Genomic DNA, 23,108 nt, shown 5'->3' with positions numbered 1-23,108 from the left:
AGAATAGGTCAGATGGCCTTTACATGCATACTGTGAATAAGTATACTTTACCAAAAGTTTTGAATGGTGAAAGATGCACATATTTCTAATCAGTGTAGTCTGTAGGTCGACAGACTAAAATACTAAACTATGTCCATTACCCATATATTACTTTCCAAAATTTTGTTCATTTCTCACCTGAAGTCAGGATAGCTATCATAATGAATAGACACTCTCAAATAACAGCCACATGTATGTTCCATAGGTCTTCTCTCCAATCCTTGCATGTCCGTGAAGTCAACAGTTACAGTCTTGCCAAGAAAGAGATCTGAGCCTGTGCAGAACCTCAAGAACAGAGACTGTTTCCTTCCATCACACTCTCGCAGGTATGTTGTAATACGCGTTGATATTTCCTTTTCCTGTGCATTCACTGTGCAGGGAAACTTCAGTGACTGTATGATTTTCCTTGCCGTTGGCTGCAAGTTTTCATACACAGTTTCCATTTCCTCAAGGGCTTTGCTGAGGGGAGCGAGTACACTTTCCCACTGTTCGATAACATAAGCAGGCTCTTGAATAAGGGTTTTGTGAGCCAGTTCTTGCAGAATTTGTTCAATGTTGTGTGCATTTGGCATTCTTCGGCAGCTGTAGTTGTCCAAGATTTCCAGTAATTCATCTTGGTCAGAACTGTTGAAGTCTCTGCGACAACATTCCAAGGTATTACGGTCAAATTATGAGACATACTTTATAAAATTGTCAACCAGATCACTCTTCACATATCCAAGAGCTGCCTGTTCCAAGATTACAGGAGCAAGCTTGATGGGCAAATACTTCTCTTTCTGCCAACCAAGAGAAATAATTTTACCTATACTCTGCCACTTTTTCTTGCCATAGTCATGTCGGAGAAATGGTATCTTGAAAGTGCTGCCTGTTGTACATTGTTCATAGAATTCATGCCAGAATTCAGAGAGGCAATCTCTGAGAATGCCTCCATCATCATATCCATTCTCATATTGCCCATTTGGTAGTAGAAGCTTTACTTGAATTTCTGATTGAGTATATAAAAGGCGTTCATCAGTGAAATGTTCAATAAGCTCAGATAGTATCTGGCTGCGATGGACAACAAGGATTTTTTTGTCTGGTTCCCTGAGTTCTTGTGCCAGAGGCAAAGTGTCTTCTAGAGTTTGTTCTCCCATCTCAGAGAGGTCTCCATTGAAAATTGTAATGATATTGCTATCCTCCACATTTTCCCCAGTAAACATGGTAGAACTTTGCTGAGCTAAACTGGAATCGTCTGTGACATCTGCAGGATGAAATTGTGCCACGTCATCACTGCCTAAGTTCAAATCATTTCCAGTATTTCCAACAAAGATGACATCTAATGTTTCTAATTCCAATGCTGGATCAATCAGTGAGTCTGTAGAGGGAAACTCCTGTGTGTTTTCCTGTGAGGGACCTGCAGTGTTTGATTCTTGCTGTGTCTCCACACCACCACTGTCATGTTTCTTTTTGGTTGACAGATAGAACCTCATGACAGTTAACTTTGAGGCTTCATATAGAGCTCCCACTGTACTGTCCTCATCTAAGGAAACTACCTGATAATTTGTCAGATCCACCTCAAACTCAGAAATATTTCCATGTGCATTCTTTCCATCTGGGAAAAACAAACGTATTGCCTCCGTTATGAGGTCTTTTTTTTCCAGTGCTTTGAAACACTTAACTTTTGTGTTCCACCACCCTTTTTGGTTCTCACCTGGATAAAGCCTCCTTCTCCTTCCTCATACAGCATCCAGCCCAACTCCACTTTCCTTACTTTCCTCTCTGTGTTCACCTCTTGATGAGGAGTGATATTTTCTGGATGCTTACACTTTTTTCTTTTATTCAGTTTTGACTTCAGTCCATCAAAAAGCTTTGATTTCCTACTGTTGGGCTCTTTTTCGTGTCTCCTACAATATCCCATCACTGCCAATCTGTCTCCATAAGACGGCAAATAATCCCTCATCTGTTCATCTGTCATTAACATCAGGACACTGGCATCAATCTAAAAATGAAGAGTGTATTATCAATTTTCAGTTTCAAAATACCATACTTAAAGCATCATTTTATGTGGATCAATATGCTGATACTGGTTTAAGGAAAAAGTCCATTCGGGATTGTGGAGCTACTGTATGAAGTGAAAAAATCTACAATACGTGAAAATATCAGTATACTGTACAGTACTGTGCAGAAGTCAGAGACCACCCTTGCATTTATTTAATTTCCAGTTCAAACAGCCATTCAGTGCAAATTATTTAGTTTTTGGTGTCAGAAAATAATGCAAGAAACATATATTTGACAGAAGAGTACACTAAATATAATATCAAATCTATCAGTATTTAATTTGCCCACTCTTTACTTTTGTGCACCCTTCTGGCACTTTAAGTCTTCCATCCGTCCAATCAAACAAGTTACAGCTGTGTCCTCCCAACACAAGTTGATCCCAAAACTGTCACGGACATTATATTAGAACACTTTCCATTAAAAGTGACACTGACATTCAAACAACTACCCAAACACACCACAGCTGCCTTGCACATGTCTTTGTCATGTGCATCTGAAATGGCAAGAGGCGATATTTCTGATGAGATTAGCTGTAAAGATAGTTCACTTGCATTAGGAAAATATAGGCCAAAGGAAAATAAGTGAAAAACAAGTTTCCAAAACTGGAGATAAAAATTACTACAATATATAGAGAAAATGGGACTCCTCACAATCGTGCAAGGCCTGGTAGACCACTGAGAGCATCACCATCACATAGACAGAAGTTAACGTTTTGATCACTCTTGCATCAGATCTGAAAAAAATCCACAAGTGTTTCTGTCAATACTTCCATTGTAAGAAGACAACACAATGCTATGGGTCTGAAGGGGTGTGTATCTGTCAAAAAGTCACTATTTGAAAAGGAAATAGACAAAAGAGAAGAAAATTTGCCCTAGAACACCAAAACTGGACACTTGAGATAAGTAAGGTTTTATGGACGGTGAGTTACAGAGTGGGTTTGGATTTGAACCAGCAGAAGCAGAAAATATAACCAACTTCTAAGACTGAACTTTGGAGGTGTTTACAGGAGGCATGAAAAAATATCCCAGTGGATTTATTTGAAAAACTCAAAGAAAGTCTCCTGTAAATAATGGAAGCTGTAATAAAGGCAAAGGGTGGACACGCTAAACAATGAAAGATTTGACATGATATTTAGTTGTGGATGCTTTTGTGTAATTTTGTGTTAAATATATGTTTCCTGGAATAATTCCTGACATTGAAAAATAAATCAATTGCACTTTATGACCGTTTTGACTGGAAATTAAATAAGCGAAAGGGTGGTCTCTGACATTTCACAGTACTGAAAGTGCTGTCAATATCTACAGTAGGTCAGTGGGAGTTAGTTATAATAAACATGAACACATTCATTCTGTTAACTACCTTTTCTTCCTTCATTTTTCCGATAGTGGACTCTGGAATGTCCCTCTCCCTGAGGAAATCGATAAGATCCTCCATCCTGCAATTGTGGCCTAGGAAGCCCACATGGGACAGTGGTGCAGCATTGAGTAGTTAGCAGAGTGGAATTACCTAGCCTCCTGTTTGCCCAGACTCCAACAGTATGCATTGAAGTACATTTAGAAGTAGTCCAGGACAGGCAACGATGACCAACACTCGCCACACATTTGCATTCACAGGGTGCACATACAGTAGGTCACACCCCAAGGGTATGTGAATGACAAATGTAGAGCAGGCTTTTCAACTTAATCTGACTTGTCACACACAGTATGCACACACAGGCAGCACCTCACTCAAATAATCACTGTCTATAGAGCACCCGGTTAGCCTGAGCTCAAAGATACAGATTTGAAACAGTCTAAACTCTGCAGAAAGTTATAGCTCCTGAAAGAGGGTTGGTCAATACTAACCTAGTGACTAGTTTTAACCTACTCTACCTTGTAATCATCTTAAGAGCAGCTAACTTATCAAAAAGTACAGAAAGCTGAATCAAACCACAGCTGTAAAAACATGTTCTGTAAACCAAAAATTGATATAACTAAGTTTTGGAATTGTTACCAAACACACACGGATGTCTTCATTATGATAACGGCTGTTTTGTGCGTGTCACTTGGTAATTTACAGCCTTAGGAAGCCGAAAGGACCAGATGGAGGGTTTGTGAAAATGAGACCGTTGTGCCTATCAAAGTCCGGCTCGGGAGACACACGGGCCGCTCCCATGGCAAGACGTTTGCGACAGTTTAATGTCGCCTGATCATGTTTAGTCAACATAAACATGCTTGTGATCCTGGTTGTTTCTGAGAGATACGCAATCACAGAATTGTATCTGAGCAATTAGACGGAGAGATACTGGGGTTTGGCCAAGTACATTATTGGAAGGATATTGAAAATAAATAAGCATATCAAATCTCTTAACGTACAAAGGGGGAGAGTAAACAAAAATAATAAAAGACGTTCCCTTTAATGTGTGTCTGTATTGTTACGGGTTTCATTAATTGTATCGAAGCAAATTTATGTTTTGATCGTGAATAGGCGACCCCAGATTGACTCGCGTAGAAGCTCATAGCACCATCCTCGCTCATATGGGTCCACAGCTATGTGACTGTGCTGAAACAGCTGCTGGTAAAGTGTTTGCAGGAGCTGCCTTGTACAAACGGACGAAACCCCCACAAGAGTACAGGCCTACTGTTAGTTTTGCCTCATTAATTAGGTCGCACTTGGAAAGGTTAAATCGATCAACCAAAACCATCCAAGTAGCTCTTGCATATGATTTATTTTACTTAGCTACGTTAGTCTATGTACAGTTTACGCAGACGGTATTTAAGTCTGAATTGTATGAAGGTATCAGTAGAATGTGGCGCTGTACCTGGACTGGATTGTGAACAGTGGATTTCCTATGCCAGATGAGAAACCTACTGTACTTTCATTGCTGGCGCCAGAAGTGACGTCAAAACTGTGAGACTTGAAGTCGCAATTCTGAGTTACCAAGTCGCAATTCTGAGATACCATAGCGCGTTTTTTTTTACTCCCTGGCGGAAACGGGCTTCCATAGGTATGCAGAGCCAGGGAGACAGCATAATCCACTGATGTGTTGTTCTGGTAGGCGAACTGCAAGGGGTCCAGGGACTCTGCGATGGAGGAGTTGATGTGTGACAACACCAGCTTCTCCGGGCATTTCATCACCACAGATGTTAATGGAGGTGATGAAACACCGCCAACATTGTTTTTACCACATTGTAGTCATAGAGACATTTTAGTCAAGCGGTTTAATTTATGTGCATAATAAGATGTATTTCTAAGAGAATAACTGAACAGCTCTAAGTTCGATACTCATTTTGTCAACAGTGTTTTCCCGCGGTACAGCACTGCGTCACGAAGCGAACAAAGTGAAATATTTCAGATGCGGTCAGAGAGGGCGGTACTGAGAGTCCTGAACTTGACGTTTCTCAGGTTGTTCTGAGAGTCTGGACACGGCTAGGATTAAAACAAAAGTTGAACAAGTAACGAATTGTAGCGCGTTTTGTTCCAATACAGAGGAACTAAAATAAGCGAAATGAAATATATTTATTTTTCTATACATGCCAAAGTTTCAAAAAGAATCCCTCAGATAATGATGTTGAATACACAAACTGCCGAAGCAGTGCAGTAATCTCCCGGTGCAGTCTCTCGTGTTTCAGGTTAGTTTATATATATTAAACACAGCTGAACACAACAGCAGGAATGAGTTTAACTTCACTTCTTACTAGAAGAGCAGGTCTGTCGCCATCTTCTAACCCGCTTGCTCTAGGGAGCGTCTCACAATTACCACACTAACCAGCGCACAAGGGAGTGTGTCAAAACTACCTCTCACAACACAGTCCCTCTGTGGACAGAGAATCGTCCACATGAAATGTCCAAACGGCAGGACAGAACACAAGACTGACACGGAGCCCAAGTTTCTGTCCGTGAAGAAAAAAACTCGCCGCTACCAACAAACTCTTGGGCTTCATATGAAGGAAAGCGGAGCTTTCACTGGCCCATTACCAAACTTTATTGGGAAATAAAATAAAGAAAAGACTAGAAAGAAGCATCCACTTTTCCCTGGATCACGATCAGAGATCAAATAAAACGTCTCTCACAAACCACCACAGTAAAAATAAACCCCAAACGAACATAAAATACCGAATATAGTCATGTATCCCTGTATTAAAGGGAGCCGGGTATTAGACTGGCTGGAGCTGCTCACAGACACAGCGCTGGTGATAAACTACAACTCCCATAACCACCCTGAGCCACTTCCTGTCTGCGTCACAGTCCCTGTTCCTCCTGGCTGTGGTGACGTCAGCGGGTCCCTCCCCGTTTTGGTAGCTTCACAGTCACCGGCGTGCGCAGGAGAGACTCACACGGGATTTCATTTTTAAAAGTTTATTTTCTCAAAAATTAGAAAAAAAAACACAGCAGGGTTTCCAGAGATATTTACAAGTCAGGAGTACAGCAGGCTGGTAGCGAGTTATCTGGCCCTCTTTTGTACATGTTATTTTCCCCCATTTAAATGTGTTATAGTAAATAAAACAATTTAAACACAACATCATCTACAATTACTACTATATTTCTGACCTCACCTCACTGCCCGTCAGTAAACCCGTCTCCCAGTGTGAGCAGTGGACAGAGAGCTGGGAGAGAGTCAGCCTGTGTTCATGAGTCAGTGACGGGTTTAATCTCCACACTGACAGCAGGCAGCAGCTCAAGGTCTTTATCTGAATCCCCAGTACAGAAGACAGGATAGATCTTCTCCCCCTGAGGGAAGACCATGTCAGTGAAAGTGTAGACATGAGCTCTGGACTCCACTGTGTAAAAGGAGACCTTCCTCTCCTCAATATCCACACACACCCCCAGCTTCCTGGGCCGCAGACTGAGGGGGAGATGGGTCTCAGGGGCAGTGAGAGCAGAGAAAACAGACCGGTAAGAGCCCAGACACCAGTAACCCCGCTGGGGAGAGAAGCTGAACCCCCCTTTCCTCTTTGCAGACTCTCTGGTCACTCCTATTATCCACCTGTCATTCACCTCCACCTCCCAGTAGTGTCTCCCTGAGGTGAAGGCCTCCCTGCTCACGACACAGGGACAGAGATCAAATCTGTGAGGATTGTCAGAGAGATCCTGTTCCTCATCATCCTCCTGTTCCTCATCATCCTCATCATCCTCCTGTTCCTCATCATCCTCCTGTTCCTCATCATCCTCATCATCCTCCTGTTCCTCATCATCCTCATCACCATCGTCACTGCTATCCTCCTCTTCCAGTCTCACTCTCTTCCCATCCTCAGACAGCCTGAGCTCACAGTGAGCTGTATCAGGGTCCAGAGTCACAGCAGCTGGGGAATAAAACACAAACATCACAACAGGCTCCTGCCGATCACAGTCCAACTCAACTCCATCAGACTGTGAAATGTCTTTGTCCCCAAACACACCGAGAGAGAAACACCAGTCAATTACTAATGACTGCTCTTCCCTTCCAGAGAAACGACATCTTCACTGTTTCACTAGTGTTACACATGGGAGTGATCCCCAATATTCTCTAAATACAAACATTAAACACTTGTTTTCACAGCGATGAAACTTTATTTTTTAAACGACATTATTAATAAACACAGGACCGACCGGACTGCAGGAGAAACTACAGCCCGACCACTCGCTTTCAAACACTTCACAACCCACCACAGCGACCTGTATACTGTAAGAAACTGTTCAGCCTTTCTGTTAAACCGGTTTATTTCAAATCCCAGTTCAGCAGCTCGTTCATCTTCTCTGAGACCATTTTCCTGACGACGCAGAATAAAAAAGTGCTGAATTCAAAGACTGTATAATGCTCGTTTTAATAGAAAAAAATATAATGGAAAAAGCAAAACCTTGCTAAAATATAAGAAAGCCTTCACACTTACTTTGAAAATGTGAAGAAATATCCAAAGTGTTCAGTTTAAAGCAGAAATAACACATCCAAAAACCCGGAGAGAAAGACGAGAGAAACAGAGGCGCTCATACTGACTTCAGACTGCTCGCGCTCACTGTCCGCCTCTCTGATAGGAGACACCAGCTGTCAATCAGTGAGCTCTGACCACTGACAGACGGGGGCGGGACTTATACATGCCCAGAGCGAATGGGGGTTTTAATCGATTCAAGAAGCTTTATTCACATGACTAATGAACACTGACTTAATACTCTCCTCATACTTAATACTTCAGTGTAAACTATTAATACTTAATACTGACTAAATACTCCCCTTTGCCTGTCTGCCTGTCAATCTAGTGAAGATCAAAGATATTCTTCTCAGCTCTTATTTTTGGACTCCTGGAGCCTAGAAAGGCTGACACAGTCACCTACATGAATTTATGAAAACACCAGCAGCCATATCACTCTGCAACTCACAACTGGCAGCCTACTGCAGCTCAGCAGGTGTGAGCCTGGTTAGTATCTGGATGGGAGACCTCCTGGAAAAAACTAAGGCTGCTGCTGGAAGAGGTGTGAGTGGGGCCAACAGAGGGTGCTCACCCTGCAGTCCATGTGGGTCCTAATTCCCCAGTATAGCGATGGGGACATGATACTGTAAACAGGCGCTGTCCTGTGGATGAGACTTAAAACCAAGGTCCTGTGTGGTCATTAAAAATCCCAGGGTGTTTCTTGAAAAGAGTAGGGGTGTAACCCTGGTGTCCTGGCCAAATTTCCCCCTGGCTTTTACCCATCATGGCCTCCTAATAACCCCCCTCTCTGAACTGGCTTCATCACTCTGCTCTCCTTCCCAATGAGAGCTGATGTGTGGGGAGTGTTCTGGCACACTATGGCTGCAGTCACATCATCCAGGTGGGGCTACACACTGGTGGTGGTGGAGGGGAGTCCCCATTACCGGTAAAGCACTATATAAGTGTAAGCAATTATTATTAATACCTGAATTCATTTCTGGGCTCAGAGCGCCTTTATTTCAGTGATGAGAGAGGTCGCCCTCTTCTGGACACTGCAACTCTGAAGCCATCATGACAACATCTTCCACTGATATTTCACACTTGTTCTGTGTAGAACAGGAAACAGTGTCAAACACTGACTTACTCCACAGGAGAGTCTATCACTCTGGAAACACAGACACCCTCTAGATCACTCCTGTTTGAAACGAGGTCCCCAATATCGCAGGCAAACACCCCAATACACACTCACTCTGGTGGGACTAGTGAAATAATATTGACACTCCAGTGTCATTCTTAATGAAACACACCACTGGGTCTCTAAATGACCAGGACCATGTGAGAACACCAGCTGGGCAGAAGAGAAAGACCCCAAAGTTATTACCCCTGGCCAGTAAGAGGAGCCCTACAGCCCCAGTAAATACCCCTCTTAAACTAACCATGAGCACCTGACTCCGACATGTCTGAGATGCTCTGAGGAAAACAGGCCACAGAGACACTGACTGACTTCATGTCACTGAAACACTGTCAGTAAAGAGAGATCAGAATTAATTACCCACTGTCCTGAGAGGAGAGCAATTCTCAGCTCAATACTCTACTGCTCCTTCCTTTCACAGTGCTGGCATGAGTAACTGAACTTCTTATTTTGGCAGGAAATACATTATTTATTGTATTACTCTTGGCCTAGGAATAGTCCCTCAATTCAAATTACATATCCCCAACTGTTATAGTAGTTTTCTTCACACATAGATTCTTAGACACACAGTCACTGTGTCACACTAAGGAGATAAAGACCTGTCTGATATGGAAACACAGAAGCTAAATTTACTCCCCCTGCCCTGTAAAGAAACACCCAAATCTGAGGTAAAAACCCCAATCTCTACTGACAGTAGTGATTAATGAGCTGATGTAGAAATGACTGATCTATTCTGAGTCAAACACCCCAATGAGTCTCTTACTGAACCCCCATCACTGCAGCCTGTCTCAGTAGAGCTCACAGCTCTCAGATTTATTCCCCAGATCAATCACAGCCTCAGGGAGCGCAGTGGGAAGGGTCTGATTTCCAAGCACAGCACAGTGGGAAAAAGACAAAGTGTAGCTGCAGTTTCCCTGGAAAAGCAATGCAAAAGAGGGAAGAAACACCAAACAAGATGAATAAGGCCACAAACTGTACAAAAAAAAAACAATCCTTACCATGGAGAAAAACACAAAAATAATCCTTATATTGCAAAAAAAAACCTCACCCTACTTCCAAGGATTTAGCACCAGCTTTAAAGCCCTTTAAGAGAAACAGTGCTTCTCTTGTGCCTTCAGGCAATCCTGACCAGACCTGCCTTCACTCCCCTTTTATACACTGCACGGTCATGTACCCTAGGATTTGGACAGCTGACTGTTACTGGCTCTGCTCCTGATTCCTCCTGATTGTTACGCTGATTCCACTCGCGCCGCTCTTCCTTCTCGCACTCCCACGCGCACACCCTGTAATACAAGCTCACGCCGCAAGTAACGCCAATCACCTTTCTCTCCCGTCTCTATTTTAGTTCTCCTTTTTCCTCACTTCCCCGCTCACTGTTGCGGATTCTCTTCGAGCTCCCTAGTGCGCGGTTACCTCTTGCTTCTCTCCGGTTTTCGATCTCCTAGTCTGCCTCTCGTTTTCGGTTTCGTCTTGTGATTTGGACTGCTGCTCCTCGTTTGTGCTTCCGTGTTCTGATCTTCTCACCTGCTTCCTGGATTCGAATTTGCCTAGTGTTTTTTGGATTGTTGCTTCCTGCTTGTCTCTCTGTGTGCCGACCTACTCACCTGCCTCCTGGTTTTCGTTTTTGCCTAGCGTATCTGCTTAGTGTCATTCTCTTGTCTTGAGTCCGGCATAGCATCCTATTGCCCAAGCAGCCCTATCTTACACTGATATTTTACATTTATTCTCAAAATCCAGGGTCACAGGCTCTGCAAAATTCAGCCTGAAGACCCTCACGAAGGAGTGACACTGACAAAGGAGTGAGCAGAGCTCACAGGACATGGCCTTTGGGTAGAACGAGTTTTGGAACACCTTCAGCCCCTCTGGAAGAACTTTCTGCTGGGCACTAGGTGAACATCTCTTAAGGATCCCAATGGGATTTCATGTACTACATTACAGACGTGACACTGAAATACATCTTCTATTTACCTAACAGGAACAACCAATTAACACTAAAGAGATCGTCTGAGAGTGTATTCAATAACCTCTGACACGAGGGCTTAAAACAGCCCCTGTGTCATCAAGAGGAGACAGACCTACCTGCAGCACTGCAGATCCACTGCCATTCTGAAACACAGAGATACAGACACTGTTAATCACAGACACACACTGGAACACAGAGATACAGACACTGTTAATCACAGTCTCACACTGGAACACAGAGATACAGACAGTGTTAATCACAGTGACACACTGGACCACAGAGATACAGACAGTGTTAATCACAGTGACACACTGGAACACAGAGATACAGACAGTGTTAATCACAGACACACACTGGAACACAGAGATACAGACAGTGTTAATCACAGTGACACACTGGACCACAGAGATACAGACAGTGTTAATCACACTGACACACTGGAACACAGAGATACAGACACTGTTAATCACAGACACACACTGGAACACAGAGATACAGACACTGTTAATCACAGACACACACTGGAACACAGAGACACAGACACTGTTAATCACAGTCTCACACTGGACCACAGAGATACAGACACTGTTAATCGCAGACACACACTGGAACACAGAGATACAGACACTGTTAATCACAGTCACACACTGGAACACAGAGATGCAGACACTGTTAATCACAGTGACACACTGGAACACAGAGATACAGACACTGTTAATCACAGACACACACTGAAACACAGAGATACAGACACTGTGAATCACAGACACACACTGGAACACAGAGACACAGACACTGTTAATCACAGTCACACACTGGAACACAGAGATACAGACACTGTTAATCACAGTCACACACTGGAACACAGAGACACAGACACTGTTAATCACAGTCACACACTGGAACACAGAGATATAGACACTGTTAATCACAGTCACACACTGGAACACAGAGACACAGACACTGTGAATCACAGTCACACACTGGTAATAAGATGTCAGTACAGTCAGTGCTGTCAGATAGCAGAGTTTCACACAGTGTACATACGTGATTTAGGGATAGGAGCTCGCTTCACAGCATCTACAGAAAGAGAGAGTAGATCTTTATTGTATTAAAGACCTTTATTGCTTCTTACCTGTTATTATACCAGAGTTTATCCTACAGTCTGCACTCAGTTCATTTCAGGATCCCCAGTCTCCACTGCAGTGTGGATCAGAGTGTTAGTGAGTGTGAGCAGCAGTGGCTGTAAGACTGGAGTCTCACTCAATAAGACTGAGCAGCACAAGGCAATAAGACACACAGACACATCACAGGACACCCTGGAGTCTGGTGCTTGAGCCACTGAGAGATGAGAAATTAACAGTCTGCTGTTAACAACAGTGAGGAATATTTCACATTTAAAGACCAATCATTGATACTGAAAACTGTTCCTTGTTCAGTCAGATGAGTGAAAGTGTTGGCAATTCTCACACAGCCTGAGTGACCCATCCCCACAGTGACCAGTATCACTGACTGAGATACAGTGATGTCCTGCTCACTGGTCACACTGCCTGATCTCTGGACATCAGCTGGACAGTGAGAGATGACCAGTCACACTCCATGGTGAGCACATGTCCACACCAGGCCTGATCCAGGAAGACTGACACACAGACAGTGCGCTCCTGTGTTTTTGTGTATGGCTCATGCATTCATCAAGACATCTCAGACAACCTCATCCATCGTACACATGTGTAGAATATAAATAAATGATATATAGTATCTTACAAAAAATGGTAATTGTACCTAATTTGTATACATTAAAACATCTGCTATACCAAACACAGAATATTTCAGAAAAACCTGAATGTAAAACAAGATGCAAGCTATTATTTATGATGAGAAAAATGTCCTTTAAGGAAAGTGAATAGGTTTATGGTGTGGGAAATATGTCAAATATTTAAAACATAATCTTCTACTTATTTGTATAGAGTGGGAGAGCTGTATAAGCTGTTGCAGGTTGCAAAAGAAAAAGAAGAAGTTAATTCTAGGCTGCAAAGTAATGTAAGACAGCAAAATATGCAACATTTCTCCTTTGAAGTCTTCATGCAGTAGAATTAAACCTCATTTGTTACTTCCAGTATTCCGTTTCCTTGTTTATTTTTTAATAGAATCTCTTCCATTATGTTTTTAAACAGGTTTTTGCTCCCCTTTCTTTTTAAACCTCTCTCACACTCACTCTGGTGGGACTAGTGAAATAATATTGACACTCCAGTGTCATTCTTAGTGAAACACACCACTGGGTCTCTTAATGTTCTGTTCTGTGTTCTGTGTAGAACAGGAAACAGTGTCAAACACTGACTTACTCCACAGGAGAGTCTATCACTCTGGAAACACAGACACCCTCTAGATCACTCCTGTTTGAAACGAGGTCCCCAATATCGCAGGCAAACACCCCAATACACACTCACTCTGGTGGGACTAGTGAAATAATATTGACACTCCAGTGTCATTCTTAGTGAAACACACCACTGGGTCTCTAAATGACCAGGACCATGTGAGAACACCAGCTGGGCTGAAGAGAAAGACCCCAAAGTTATTACCCCTGGCCAGTAAGAGGAGCCCTACAGCCCCAGTAAATACCCCTCTTAAACTAACCATGAGCACCTGACTCTGACATGTCTGAGCTGCTCTGAGGAAAACAGGCTGTACTGTGACCCCAAGCTTCTCTCTGTCTGTGTGTCTGTGTCTCATGGAGAGCAAGCTGGGGTCCTGTATGTGAAAAGATGAATTCCTAATGCAAGAGATTGTATATGGCAAATAAAGAGATCTTGATCTTAAACATGTGTCATTTTTACCATTTCTGTGACAAGTAGAATTGACACAGCTTTCCAAACATCTGTTCTTCTTGATGTGAAACTGCAGAAACATGTCCTGTACAGAGTGTTTGCTCACTCTTTCAACACTAAACAGAATACATTTACGATGACTTATACCTGCTGTTGGCTTCCTGTTACTGTTGGTCCCAGTAAACAGCAAGCCAGCAATGAACAAACTGTGTAACGGGTTGTGTGTCGTCCTGAATTCTTTTTCTTTTTGTCTGTCATTCCCCTATCTCTTCACATTCATCTGCGCAAAATACACAGGAATACTGTTTCTTCCCCCTTTAACTTACACCTCTCCTGCATTTTACTGTGTAATTCCCAATTCAAGTGTATTTGATGTCTGCAGACTGTAGTCTAAAAGCGTTTGAGGTTTTTGTGCTTAAAGATTTAGTGACTGACCAACAATAACCCAAGACATTCTGATTTTGGCAGGATATCAAGAACAAATGATGTTGGGTTTTCCTATCGCTCTGTTTGTTCAGACAGATCAAGTCCTGACTCTTTCTTCCTGCTGACCCATCAGCCTGGTTGATGTGTGAAGAGAAGCAGCCATTTCTCAGACAAGAGAGAGGCCTACAGGCCCCAGAGGAGCCCCTGTACCAGAGTCACACTGCTGCCGCTCACAAGAGGCTGTGTGTCTGTGAAGCTGCAGGGGAAGAGCACTGTCATCATACCATCATTATTGTGAGACTGGCTCTGCTCCTGAATATTCCAGTTATTCACAAATCCAGGGTCTCAGACTCGGACACATTCTGACAGATGGAGAATGGCAAAGGGCTGTGGCAAGACGGACTTCCCAAGGAATTCTACACCTGCTTCTGGGACACCCCAGTGGCAGACCTGGTGGAGGTGGAACAAGAGCTCTTCCATCAGGAAAAAGCTTGGACACAGGATGAGGGAAGGTGTCATCTCTCAGCACTTCAGGAGGGGTTCAAAAGATGCTCTGCATTGACATCAAGATCGTGTCCAAGCTACTGGCCATTAGATTGAGGACCGCCCTGCCCCACTTCATCAACAGAGACCAGATATTTGGGGTGGGAGGGTGATAAGTCAGCTGGAAAGTTTCAGCTGCTGGACAGAGATACTGTACTTTGAAGTAAGCAGTAGGGTCAACATGAACAGACATCTTTGGGATTTCATCCCCCAGGAATCTGGAGTAGGACAAGGGTGTCCTCATTCACCTCTTCTCTATGTTCTCATTACAGAGCTGTAGGCAGAGGCACAGGGGAAGTCCTCAAGATCTCCCAGTACACATGACGCTGTTCCTGATTTCAGACAGGGGGTTGCAGAGTGGGCTGCAGGTTAGGGAGCAGTACTGCAGGGCCTCAGACTTGAGGCTAATAAACAGAAAGAGCAAGGGCAAACTCTTTGGACCCTGGAGGGACAGGAACATGCCGCCAGAAGGTCTCAAGCTTTGCATGGAGCCCCTAATGATACTGGTGGTTTCATTCCAGAGCCGGGACAACAAGAACATAAACTGGACAGAGAGGACCGTCAAGGTCAACGTGTTACTGGGCCTGTGGAAGACTCGCACGCTGACTCTCATGGGGAAAGTGAGGGTGCTGAAGGCAGACACCCTGCTGGCTTTAGCTGACCTGGTCGTGGTGTACTCTCTGTCAGCCAGACTCAGACAAGCGCTGCAAGGGATGGTGGAACAGGTACGAGTACATCACAAGGAGCCAGATGTGCCAGACAGTGAGGAAGGGGGAGAGATGTGCCGAATTTCCCCCTGAAACTCCACTGCATCTTCTTCTGCAACCTCTGTCACTAGGGGCTGGACCCCATCAGTCACAATTCTCAGTACTTTGTCAGGCTGTGGTTCTCCCTCCCTGTGAAGCATCTGATCCAGTGTCAAACACTAGTCCTGAAGCAGAAAACTGACCGGAGACCTACTAGGAGGTATGAGGCCATGAGACAGCCAGAACTCTACACCAACAAAAGGCACTATACAAGGAAGAGAAAGGAGGAACTAGTCACCAGGGAGAGACAGATGATCCTACAGGTCACCGGGGAGGGGCTGACGATCCCATGGGAGACCTGGGTAAAGACTCAACCCAGAGGACTAGATAAGAGGCTGAAGGCCCTCAGCTGGATGACTGTGCACCAGAGCTGGTGACCAGAGATGTGTCATGGCCTCTGTAGCCAAAGGGCGCTCCTACTCTGTCCTGTCCCCAGTTCCTTGTGCTTTGCTGCCTTCCGGTGTCTCTGTCTCTGGGGATATAAATGTCCAGGTCTCTCATTCCCCTTCGCTCATCATTGACGTTCGGATGTCCTGAGACCCGCCCAGCACCAGGTCGCCCCACGTCCGCTGCCTGAGGACATTGGTTTCTATACGACTCCTGAACTGCTGAACTGTTTCATCAGAGCAAAAGAGCACTGGACAGGACTGAGGGCTGAAGAAAACCCAGAAAAACTGTTCCTTAGTGCTCCTGTTGAAAAATGGACAATCGTAGTTTCAGAGCCAGGACTGCAGCCAGTGGTAACACCCAGGAGGCTTGGAGGGGCTCTTATTGTGTGAACCAGCCTCACTGACCACTTGCAAAATAGAATGATTGATAATGGACAATCACTCTTTTTGAGACGATTTAAATTCTGTAGAAGAGTTGTTGTCAGAATTGTATTCTCTGTAAGCACTGTGCACTGCACATTGTTGTAATAAAGTGCATTTTCTTAAATAAACTACACCCAGTGGAACTTCTGTGTCCATCTGTGTGTTTGACACAGTGTGTCTCTGATCCACACAGAGTGACTGTCTGCAAGCTTGACTTTCTGAATTCAGACGTGTATCAGCATGTATCAGAGTGTGAATCAGTGTGTGTGTGTCAGAGTGTGTATCAGTTTCTGTATCACTGTTCCTGCTGTGTGTTTGAGCTCCAGGTATATTTCAGAGGGGAGCTGTTGTGAAAACAGACTCACAGTGTAAAAGCTCTGCTCTGGATCTGGGCTCTGGAGTCAGCAGACTGTAGACTTCAGTCACTGGGGAGACACACAGAGAAATGTCTCATCAGGGCTGCAGTAACAGAGTAAAAGGAATAACATGTTCTACTGGACTGGGACTGTAGCCCCTATTAAAACGTTCCTGTTAAACTATATACAGCACAATATAACAACACACTTACTGTCATAAAGATTTGTGAGACTGGAGATTTTAAGACATTTCACCTAGAATTTGAATCATTGACTGATAAGCTGCTCTGATAAATACAGTCACTGCACAAAAAATACATTGACCATATAAGAGAGAAACAGGAAATATATAAGCTATCCAGAAAGACATCAGTGTGTTTCTCTACTAACCTGTTGTGGAAATCTTTATTGATTCCTTCTTGCAGAGATCCTCCAGTCGCTCTTTCAGTCCAGAGACAGCTCTCCTCACTGCCTCAGGAGAGAAGTGTGGACGGACAGGGATGCTGGGTGAGTCTCCAGCTCCAGGAGGGACACAGACAGACTGGAAATTCTGCAGCAGAAAATTGAGAGTTTCCAGTCAAACATAACACACATTCCTGGGGAGAAGCCAGGAGCAGCTCTGTGTGAGAGACACCCTTCTGTACTGCAGAGTCACAGAGCAGTGATGTTACCTGGAGGAAATGGATGTGATCCTCTGTGTGTGAGAGCTGCTTCAGCTCAGAGTCTCTCCTCTTCAGCTCAGTGATCTCCTTCTCCAGTTGCTCTAGAAGTCCTTCAGCCTGACTCACTGTAGCCCTCTCTTGAGCTCTGATCAGCTGTGTGACCTCAGAGCGTGTTCTCTCAATGGAGCGGATCAGCTCAGTAAAGATCCTGTCAGTGTCCTGTACTGCTGTGCGTGCAGAGCTCTGAGGGAGGAGACACACAGTGGATTATTACACAGGAAAACACTCAAACTACATTATGCTGTATGCTCTGTTTCCAAAGGGTACTGTCCAGTGTCCAGCTGTGGAAATGTGTGTCTGTGTGTCCACTCATCTGGTGAATACCCACTCTGAGTGACTCCACAGCCTGTCTCAGCTCCTGCAGCTTCTTCTCTCTCTCCTGGAGTCTCTGCCTGGTTTGTGTCTGTGTCTTCCCCAGCTGCTTCTGTGGAGAAACAGAGACACTCAGGACATTTCTGCTGTAAGAGAATCACATCACAGAGACACTCCTTAGAGTCACTCTGTATCCCTGATGTCTTATCCACACGAGATATGTGTTTCCTGGTCCTGTCTGACATGCTCCTGTTTCATGTCTAATCTACACCGGCAGCGTGTGCAGCGCAGCAGACACCTGACACCTGGGTCTGCACATCTGTATGTGAGGTGAAATGTAAAAAGGAGATAATTGTGTTTCAAATGATATATAAAACATCATCTAGAGATAGTTCAGGTGGGGAGCTGCGTCAGCATGCGTAGGCTGCAAAGGAACAAGCAATAGGTTTATTCCATACTGAAAAAAAGAAGAAAGAAAACACAACGTTTCGGCCGTGGAGCCTTCTCACACCTGAAGAAGAATAAACCTATTACTTGTTCCTTCATAATCTAGAGATTTCAGATTTCATTCATCTCAATATACACTAGTGCCCTGACTGCTCTCGGCATCTCAAAACAGAGGACTACAGCAGTGCTGATGAGCCTTGTTGCCACTAGTTTCTCTGAGTGCTCAGAGGAGACCCTGTGGCTGACGTGCTTGACCGCTGGATGAGGTTCTGGACCAGGCAGACCCTGTGTCCAACCACATCTCACATCCTGTCTGCTTCTGGGAAAATTCAGATCATTTCAGAGGATAAAAGGAAACATGTTCTGTGTCAGATTGACTCCAGCAGAGCCCAGCGTGAGTCTTGTATTTAATAAAGCAGGTGAAGGTATTATACCACAGTTAACTGGTTTATGTGTCTGAAATCCACCACCTTCCTATTAGATCCCCTTGCCAGCACTTTATTTCAATCCTGTTTCTCTGCTTTCTGCCACATAGTCCTCAATATAATAAATGAATCCTTGAGCACTGATGTGGTACCAGTGGCTTCACAGCTGCTGCTGTTCCCCAGTGTGAGAAAGAGAATCATGGCTCTGGACAGCCTGAACAACTTTCACCCTCTCTCCAACTTTCATACCCTTTCATTACCTTTTCATGCAGAAAGTTTACAGTGTGCTGTTAGACTTCAGTTAAATAATCCTCTTTGAACTCCAATATGGTTTCAGACAACCTCACAGCACAGAAAGTGCCCTGGTCAGTCACTAACGATCTTCTAACGGCTTCTGATTCTCGTTCTCTTTCTGTCCTCATTCTTACTGAACTCAGTGCTGCTTTCGACACTGTCAGCCATGACCTCTCACTTTCTTGTCTTGAGACTGTGTTTGGAGTTTCTGACACTGCTCTTCAATGGTTCCAGTCTTACCTCACTGATCACTTTCACTCTGTCTCTCTCGGCGATTGTAGCTCTGAAATTGGACTCATTAAGTCTGGTCTTCCTCAGGGGTTGACACTGGGCCCCTACCCTTCAGCATGTATGAGTTCTGATGATACTCAAATCCACAGTACTGTCTGTCCATACTAAACTGACACTGACATGTCTCTGCTCTAATTGCTTCTCTGACATAAACACATGGATGACTCACAATTTCCTTCATTTAAACTGCTACAAGACAGAAGTCATGCTTCTTGGCAAACCAATGCAGTATCCTTACCTGTGGAAGACACTGTACTGGAGTCACAGTCAAAATTGAAGAACTTGGGGGTGATATTTGATCCAGGATGACATGTTCTACAAATTATCAAAACATCATTCTTCCACCTCAGAAATACTGCCAGGCTGCGTCCTATGTTAAATCTAATTGTTGCTGAAAAGCTGGTCAACTCTTTCATCTTTACTCATATTGACTACTGTAACACTCCACACGCTGGGGTATCTAAACCCACACTGAACAAACTTCAGTATGTCCAGAATATGACAGCCAGAATTCTGACCAGGTCTAGTGCAAGTGATCACATTACTCCTGTCCCGAAGTCCCTGCACTGGCTTCCTATCAGGTTTCATGTTGACTTCAAAGTCCTCATGATCCTCTAAAAGTCTCTGCGTGGGTCGACACCTCAGTACCTGTCAGAGTTACTATCATCCTACTCCCCACCTCACAACCTTCACTCTTCTAATTCTGGTCTCCTGTCTGTCCCCCAAGCCAGAACTCTGGGTGACAGGGCTTCTCCTGCTGCAGCCCAGAGCTCTGGAATTGTATCCCTATGGATATCATAGAGTCACCTTCCCTGAGCTCTTTCTAATCCAGACTCACAATCTTCTGTTTCAGAAGGGTTTTAATTTAACTGGGTCTGTTTCTGCTTCTTTGCTTTTATACTGTTTTCCAAAACTCCCTTCTACCTTCTACCTTTTGTGTTCTGTAAAGTGCTTTGAGAAGCCATTTTAAATCTATCATATAAAAATAGAGTTTATTATTATAAATAATAATACTATTGTACTGAAATTAAAGCAGGACTTCATTAATGAGGGTGTAGTCTGTTCTAGAGGTGTTGAGTGTGCTGTGAAGTTGTACGGTGCTACATGAGGACAGTAAAGAGGGAAACAGTGAAGGTGAGGAGGACGAGATAATGAACAGGAGACACTTCAGAGACACAACCAGTGTGGATCACAGCTGAGTACATGAGCAGGACTCAACAGTGGAGATCCAGTATTACAGATACAGTAAATACAGTCCAGAGATCACTTAAAGCCCCCAAATATCCTAAATATCCTTATGTTATACTAGACACTTTATGAACAGACACAAAGTCCTCACCTGTTTCTCAGTCCTTCCTGCTGCAGCTGAGACAGTGTCATGGCCTCTGTGTTCATCCATTACACAAAGATAACAAACACACTTCTGGTCAGTACGGCAATAGAACTCCAGCAGTTTGTCATGAGTGGAGCAGATCTTCTCCTGCAGTTGTCCTGTGGCATCAACCAGCTTGTGTTTTTTTCCTGGATTGAGCTCATTGTGTAGATTAAGGTGAGTCTGACAGTAAGAGGCCAGACACACCAGACAGGATTTCACAGCTCCCCTCTTTCTCCCAGTGCAGACATCACACAGCACATCTCCAGGGCCAGCAGGACTGTGAGCAGGAGGAGGGCCACTGAGCCCTGTCTCCTTCAGTTTCTCCACCACTTCAGCCAGGATGGTGTTTCTGTGAAGATCAGGTCTTGGGGTGAAGGTCTGTCTGCACTGGGGGCAGCTGTAGATCCCAGTCTGATCTTCCTGATCCCAGCAGTTCTTAATACAGCCCTTACAGTAACTGTGTCCACAGAGCAGAGTCACTGGATCCTTCAGCAAATCCAGACACACTGAGCAGCTGAACTGGTCCTGAGAAACTGAAATACTGCCTTCTGCCATTTTTCTGACAAGTAAAAACTGCAGAGGAGCAGTAGAGACGTAGCAGTAGTGAGGCTGTTTCTAGTAAAACGAAACTGATCTCTGAGTTTCACTTTCTGGATCTGCACAGAGCTGCAGGGGTGTGATTATTAGGGGGTGTGGTTGTTAGGGGTGTGATTAGGGTTGTCAGGGGGAGTGGTTTAGAGCTGCAGTTATGAAACGGCTTTGGTGGTTGTTGTTTGGGGAAGGTGTGGGGTTGTAAGAGAAGTGACTTTCTGTGTCATTTTGGACTGACAGAAAGAAGCTTTTTTAATAAACGTTGATGTCAGTAGCTGCTCAGGTGAAGTCAATCCAGTTGTTTGTGTTCCCAATAATCAAAACAATAAAATACTAACTCACTCACACAGCATGAGAAGATCAGAGCATGATGGTGACAGACAAGAGGAGGCCAGCTGGCCCATCCAGCTGTTTAATCATTGGGAGTTATTTGGCTCCAGGATCTCCTCCAGTTGTGTTGTGACAGAGGGGTGTCACAGCTCCACATGGTGCAGAGGATTTCACTGTCCGGGTGTGAGCTCTTACTGCGAGCAGTCCAGCCTGCTGTGTCTCTCTCTCCAGGCCAGTGAGCCCAGCCTGCTGTCTGGCTCTGCCCTGCAGCGTGTGGGCCAGCAGGGTACGTCCAGGGCTTCGTGCTTCACCTGCGCAGTGACCCCCCTGTGAGCCGCACAGACCTGCGGAGCGCTGCAGAGAGTCATGAGCCCATCTCTCCCCCGAGAGACGCTGGAGGAGCAGATGGACAGGGCAGTGTCATGTGGGTGTGATTGTGATCTCCATCCACCCAGCGCAACAGCGAGCCCCTGATCTCTGTGTGCAGCAGCTCTCCTTCCGTCCACAGGGACTGACAACACCCCACGTGTCTGATAATTACTAGAAACTCATTAGTCTGACCATCTCATCTCATGTTACTCTAAGGCAGTGATTCTCAAACTTTTTGGACCAAGTACCACCCCTAATCCAACCAAAGCATCCAAGTACCACCTACTGTACATCATCTCATAGGAACCCCAGAAATTCTCAATGACCAACATGAGCGCGCATGCACACACACCCACACATACATATAATAAATATTATAATAATAAACTTTATTTGATATAGCGCCTTTAAAGGTGGCTTCTCAAAGTGTTTTACAGAAAAAAAACAGTAACAACAACAAATAAAAAAGCACCATTTCAGTGAGAGGGGTGAGCCTGTTTAGTCGAGCAAAGCAGATGTGAATTAATTTTTCGAGCCTTGATACAATTCACAACAGAGTCTAACAGATATTAAATCGTCAGGCATTTTCTTGACGGCAAAGATCTCGCGGTGGATGTTGCAATGCATCCATTAATTTCTGGAGCAACCTCTCTAATTCGTGCAACTACACTGTTATTTCGGCTTGTCATTGCTCTAGCACCGTCTGTACAAACTCAGATGCATTTTATCCAGTTGATGCCATTCTCTTCGATAAATTCATTCAGAAGCTGAAATATGTGCTCTCCTGTAGTTCCTGTTGGTAGCGGCTTACAGAACAGAAAGTCCTCATGGGACATGCCCTCAAACTCGTATCTAACGTAAACGAGCAAATTGGCCAAATCGACTACAGACTCATCTAATTGCAGTGAAAAACATCTGCTCATCTTAACACGCTCTATCAGTGTACTTTTGATATAATCCTTCATTTCAATAATTGTATGAATGACTGTGTCTTTCAGGGGGAGGGGGGCAGCAGGTCGAGCTGTTTAGCAGCTTTTCTCCACACATAATACGTGTCAGCTCTTTTGCCAACGGTAAATAAGGTTCTTC

The 23,108-nt window shown here is 44.3% G+C and overlaps 1 protein-coding gene across 1 annotated transcript; it reads right to left on the bottom strand.

Moving 5' to 3' along the window:
- Window positions 1–6,398: 6,398 nt before the first annotated feature.
- On the bottom strand, window positions 6,399–21,329 carry LOC148834045 (E3 ubiquitin-protein ligase TRIM39-like). Its single transcript, XM_088916217.1, has 8 exons — window positions 20,694–21,329; window positions 17,914–18,009; window positions 17,535–17,768; window positions 17,254–17,413; window positions 16,873–16,932; window positions 12,143–12,175; window positions 11,212–11,238; window positions 6,399–7,358 (listed from the first exon to the last, which is right to left on the bottom strand). Exons 1-8 carry the CDS (start codon window positions 21,282–21,284, stop codon window positions 6,685–6,687), a joined length of 1,875 nt encoding a protein of 624 aa, XP_088772343.1. The 5' UTR covers window positions 21,285–21,329; the 3' UTR covers window positions 6,399–6,684.
- Between the last annotated feature and the right edge of the window lie 1,779 nt (window positions 21,330–23,108).

Source organism: Atractosteus spatula, chromosome 5 (genome assembly GCF_055471065.1).
Source record: "Atractosteus spatula isolate fAtrSpa1 chromosome 5, fAtrSpa1.hap1, whole genome shotgun sequence".
NCBI classification, from domain to species: Eukaryota; Metazoa; Chordata; class Actinopteri; order Semionotiformes; family Lepisosteidae; genus Atractosteus; species Atractosteus spatula.
This window is presented reverse-complemented; position numbering and strand designations above follow the sequence as displayed.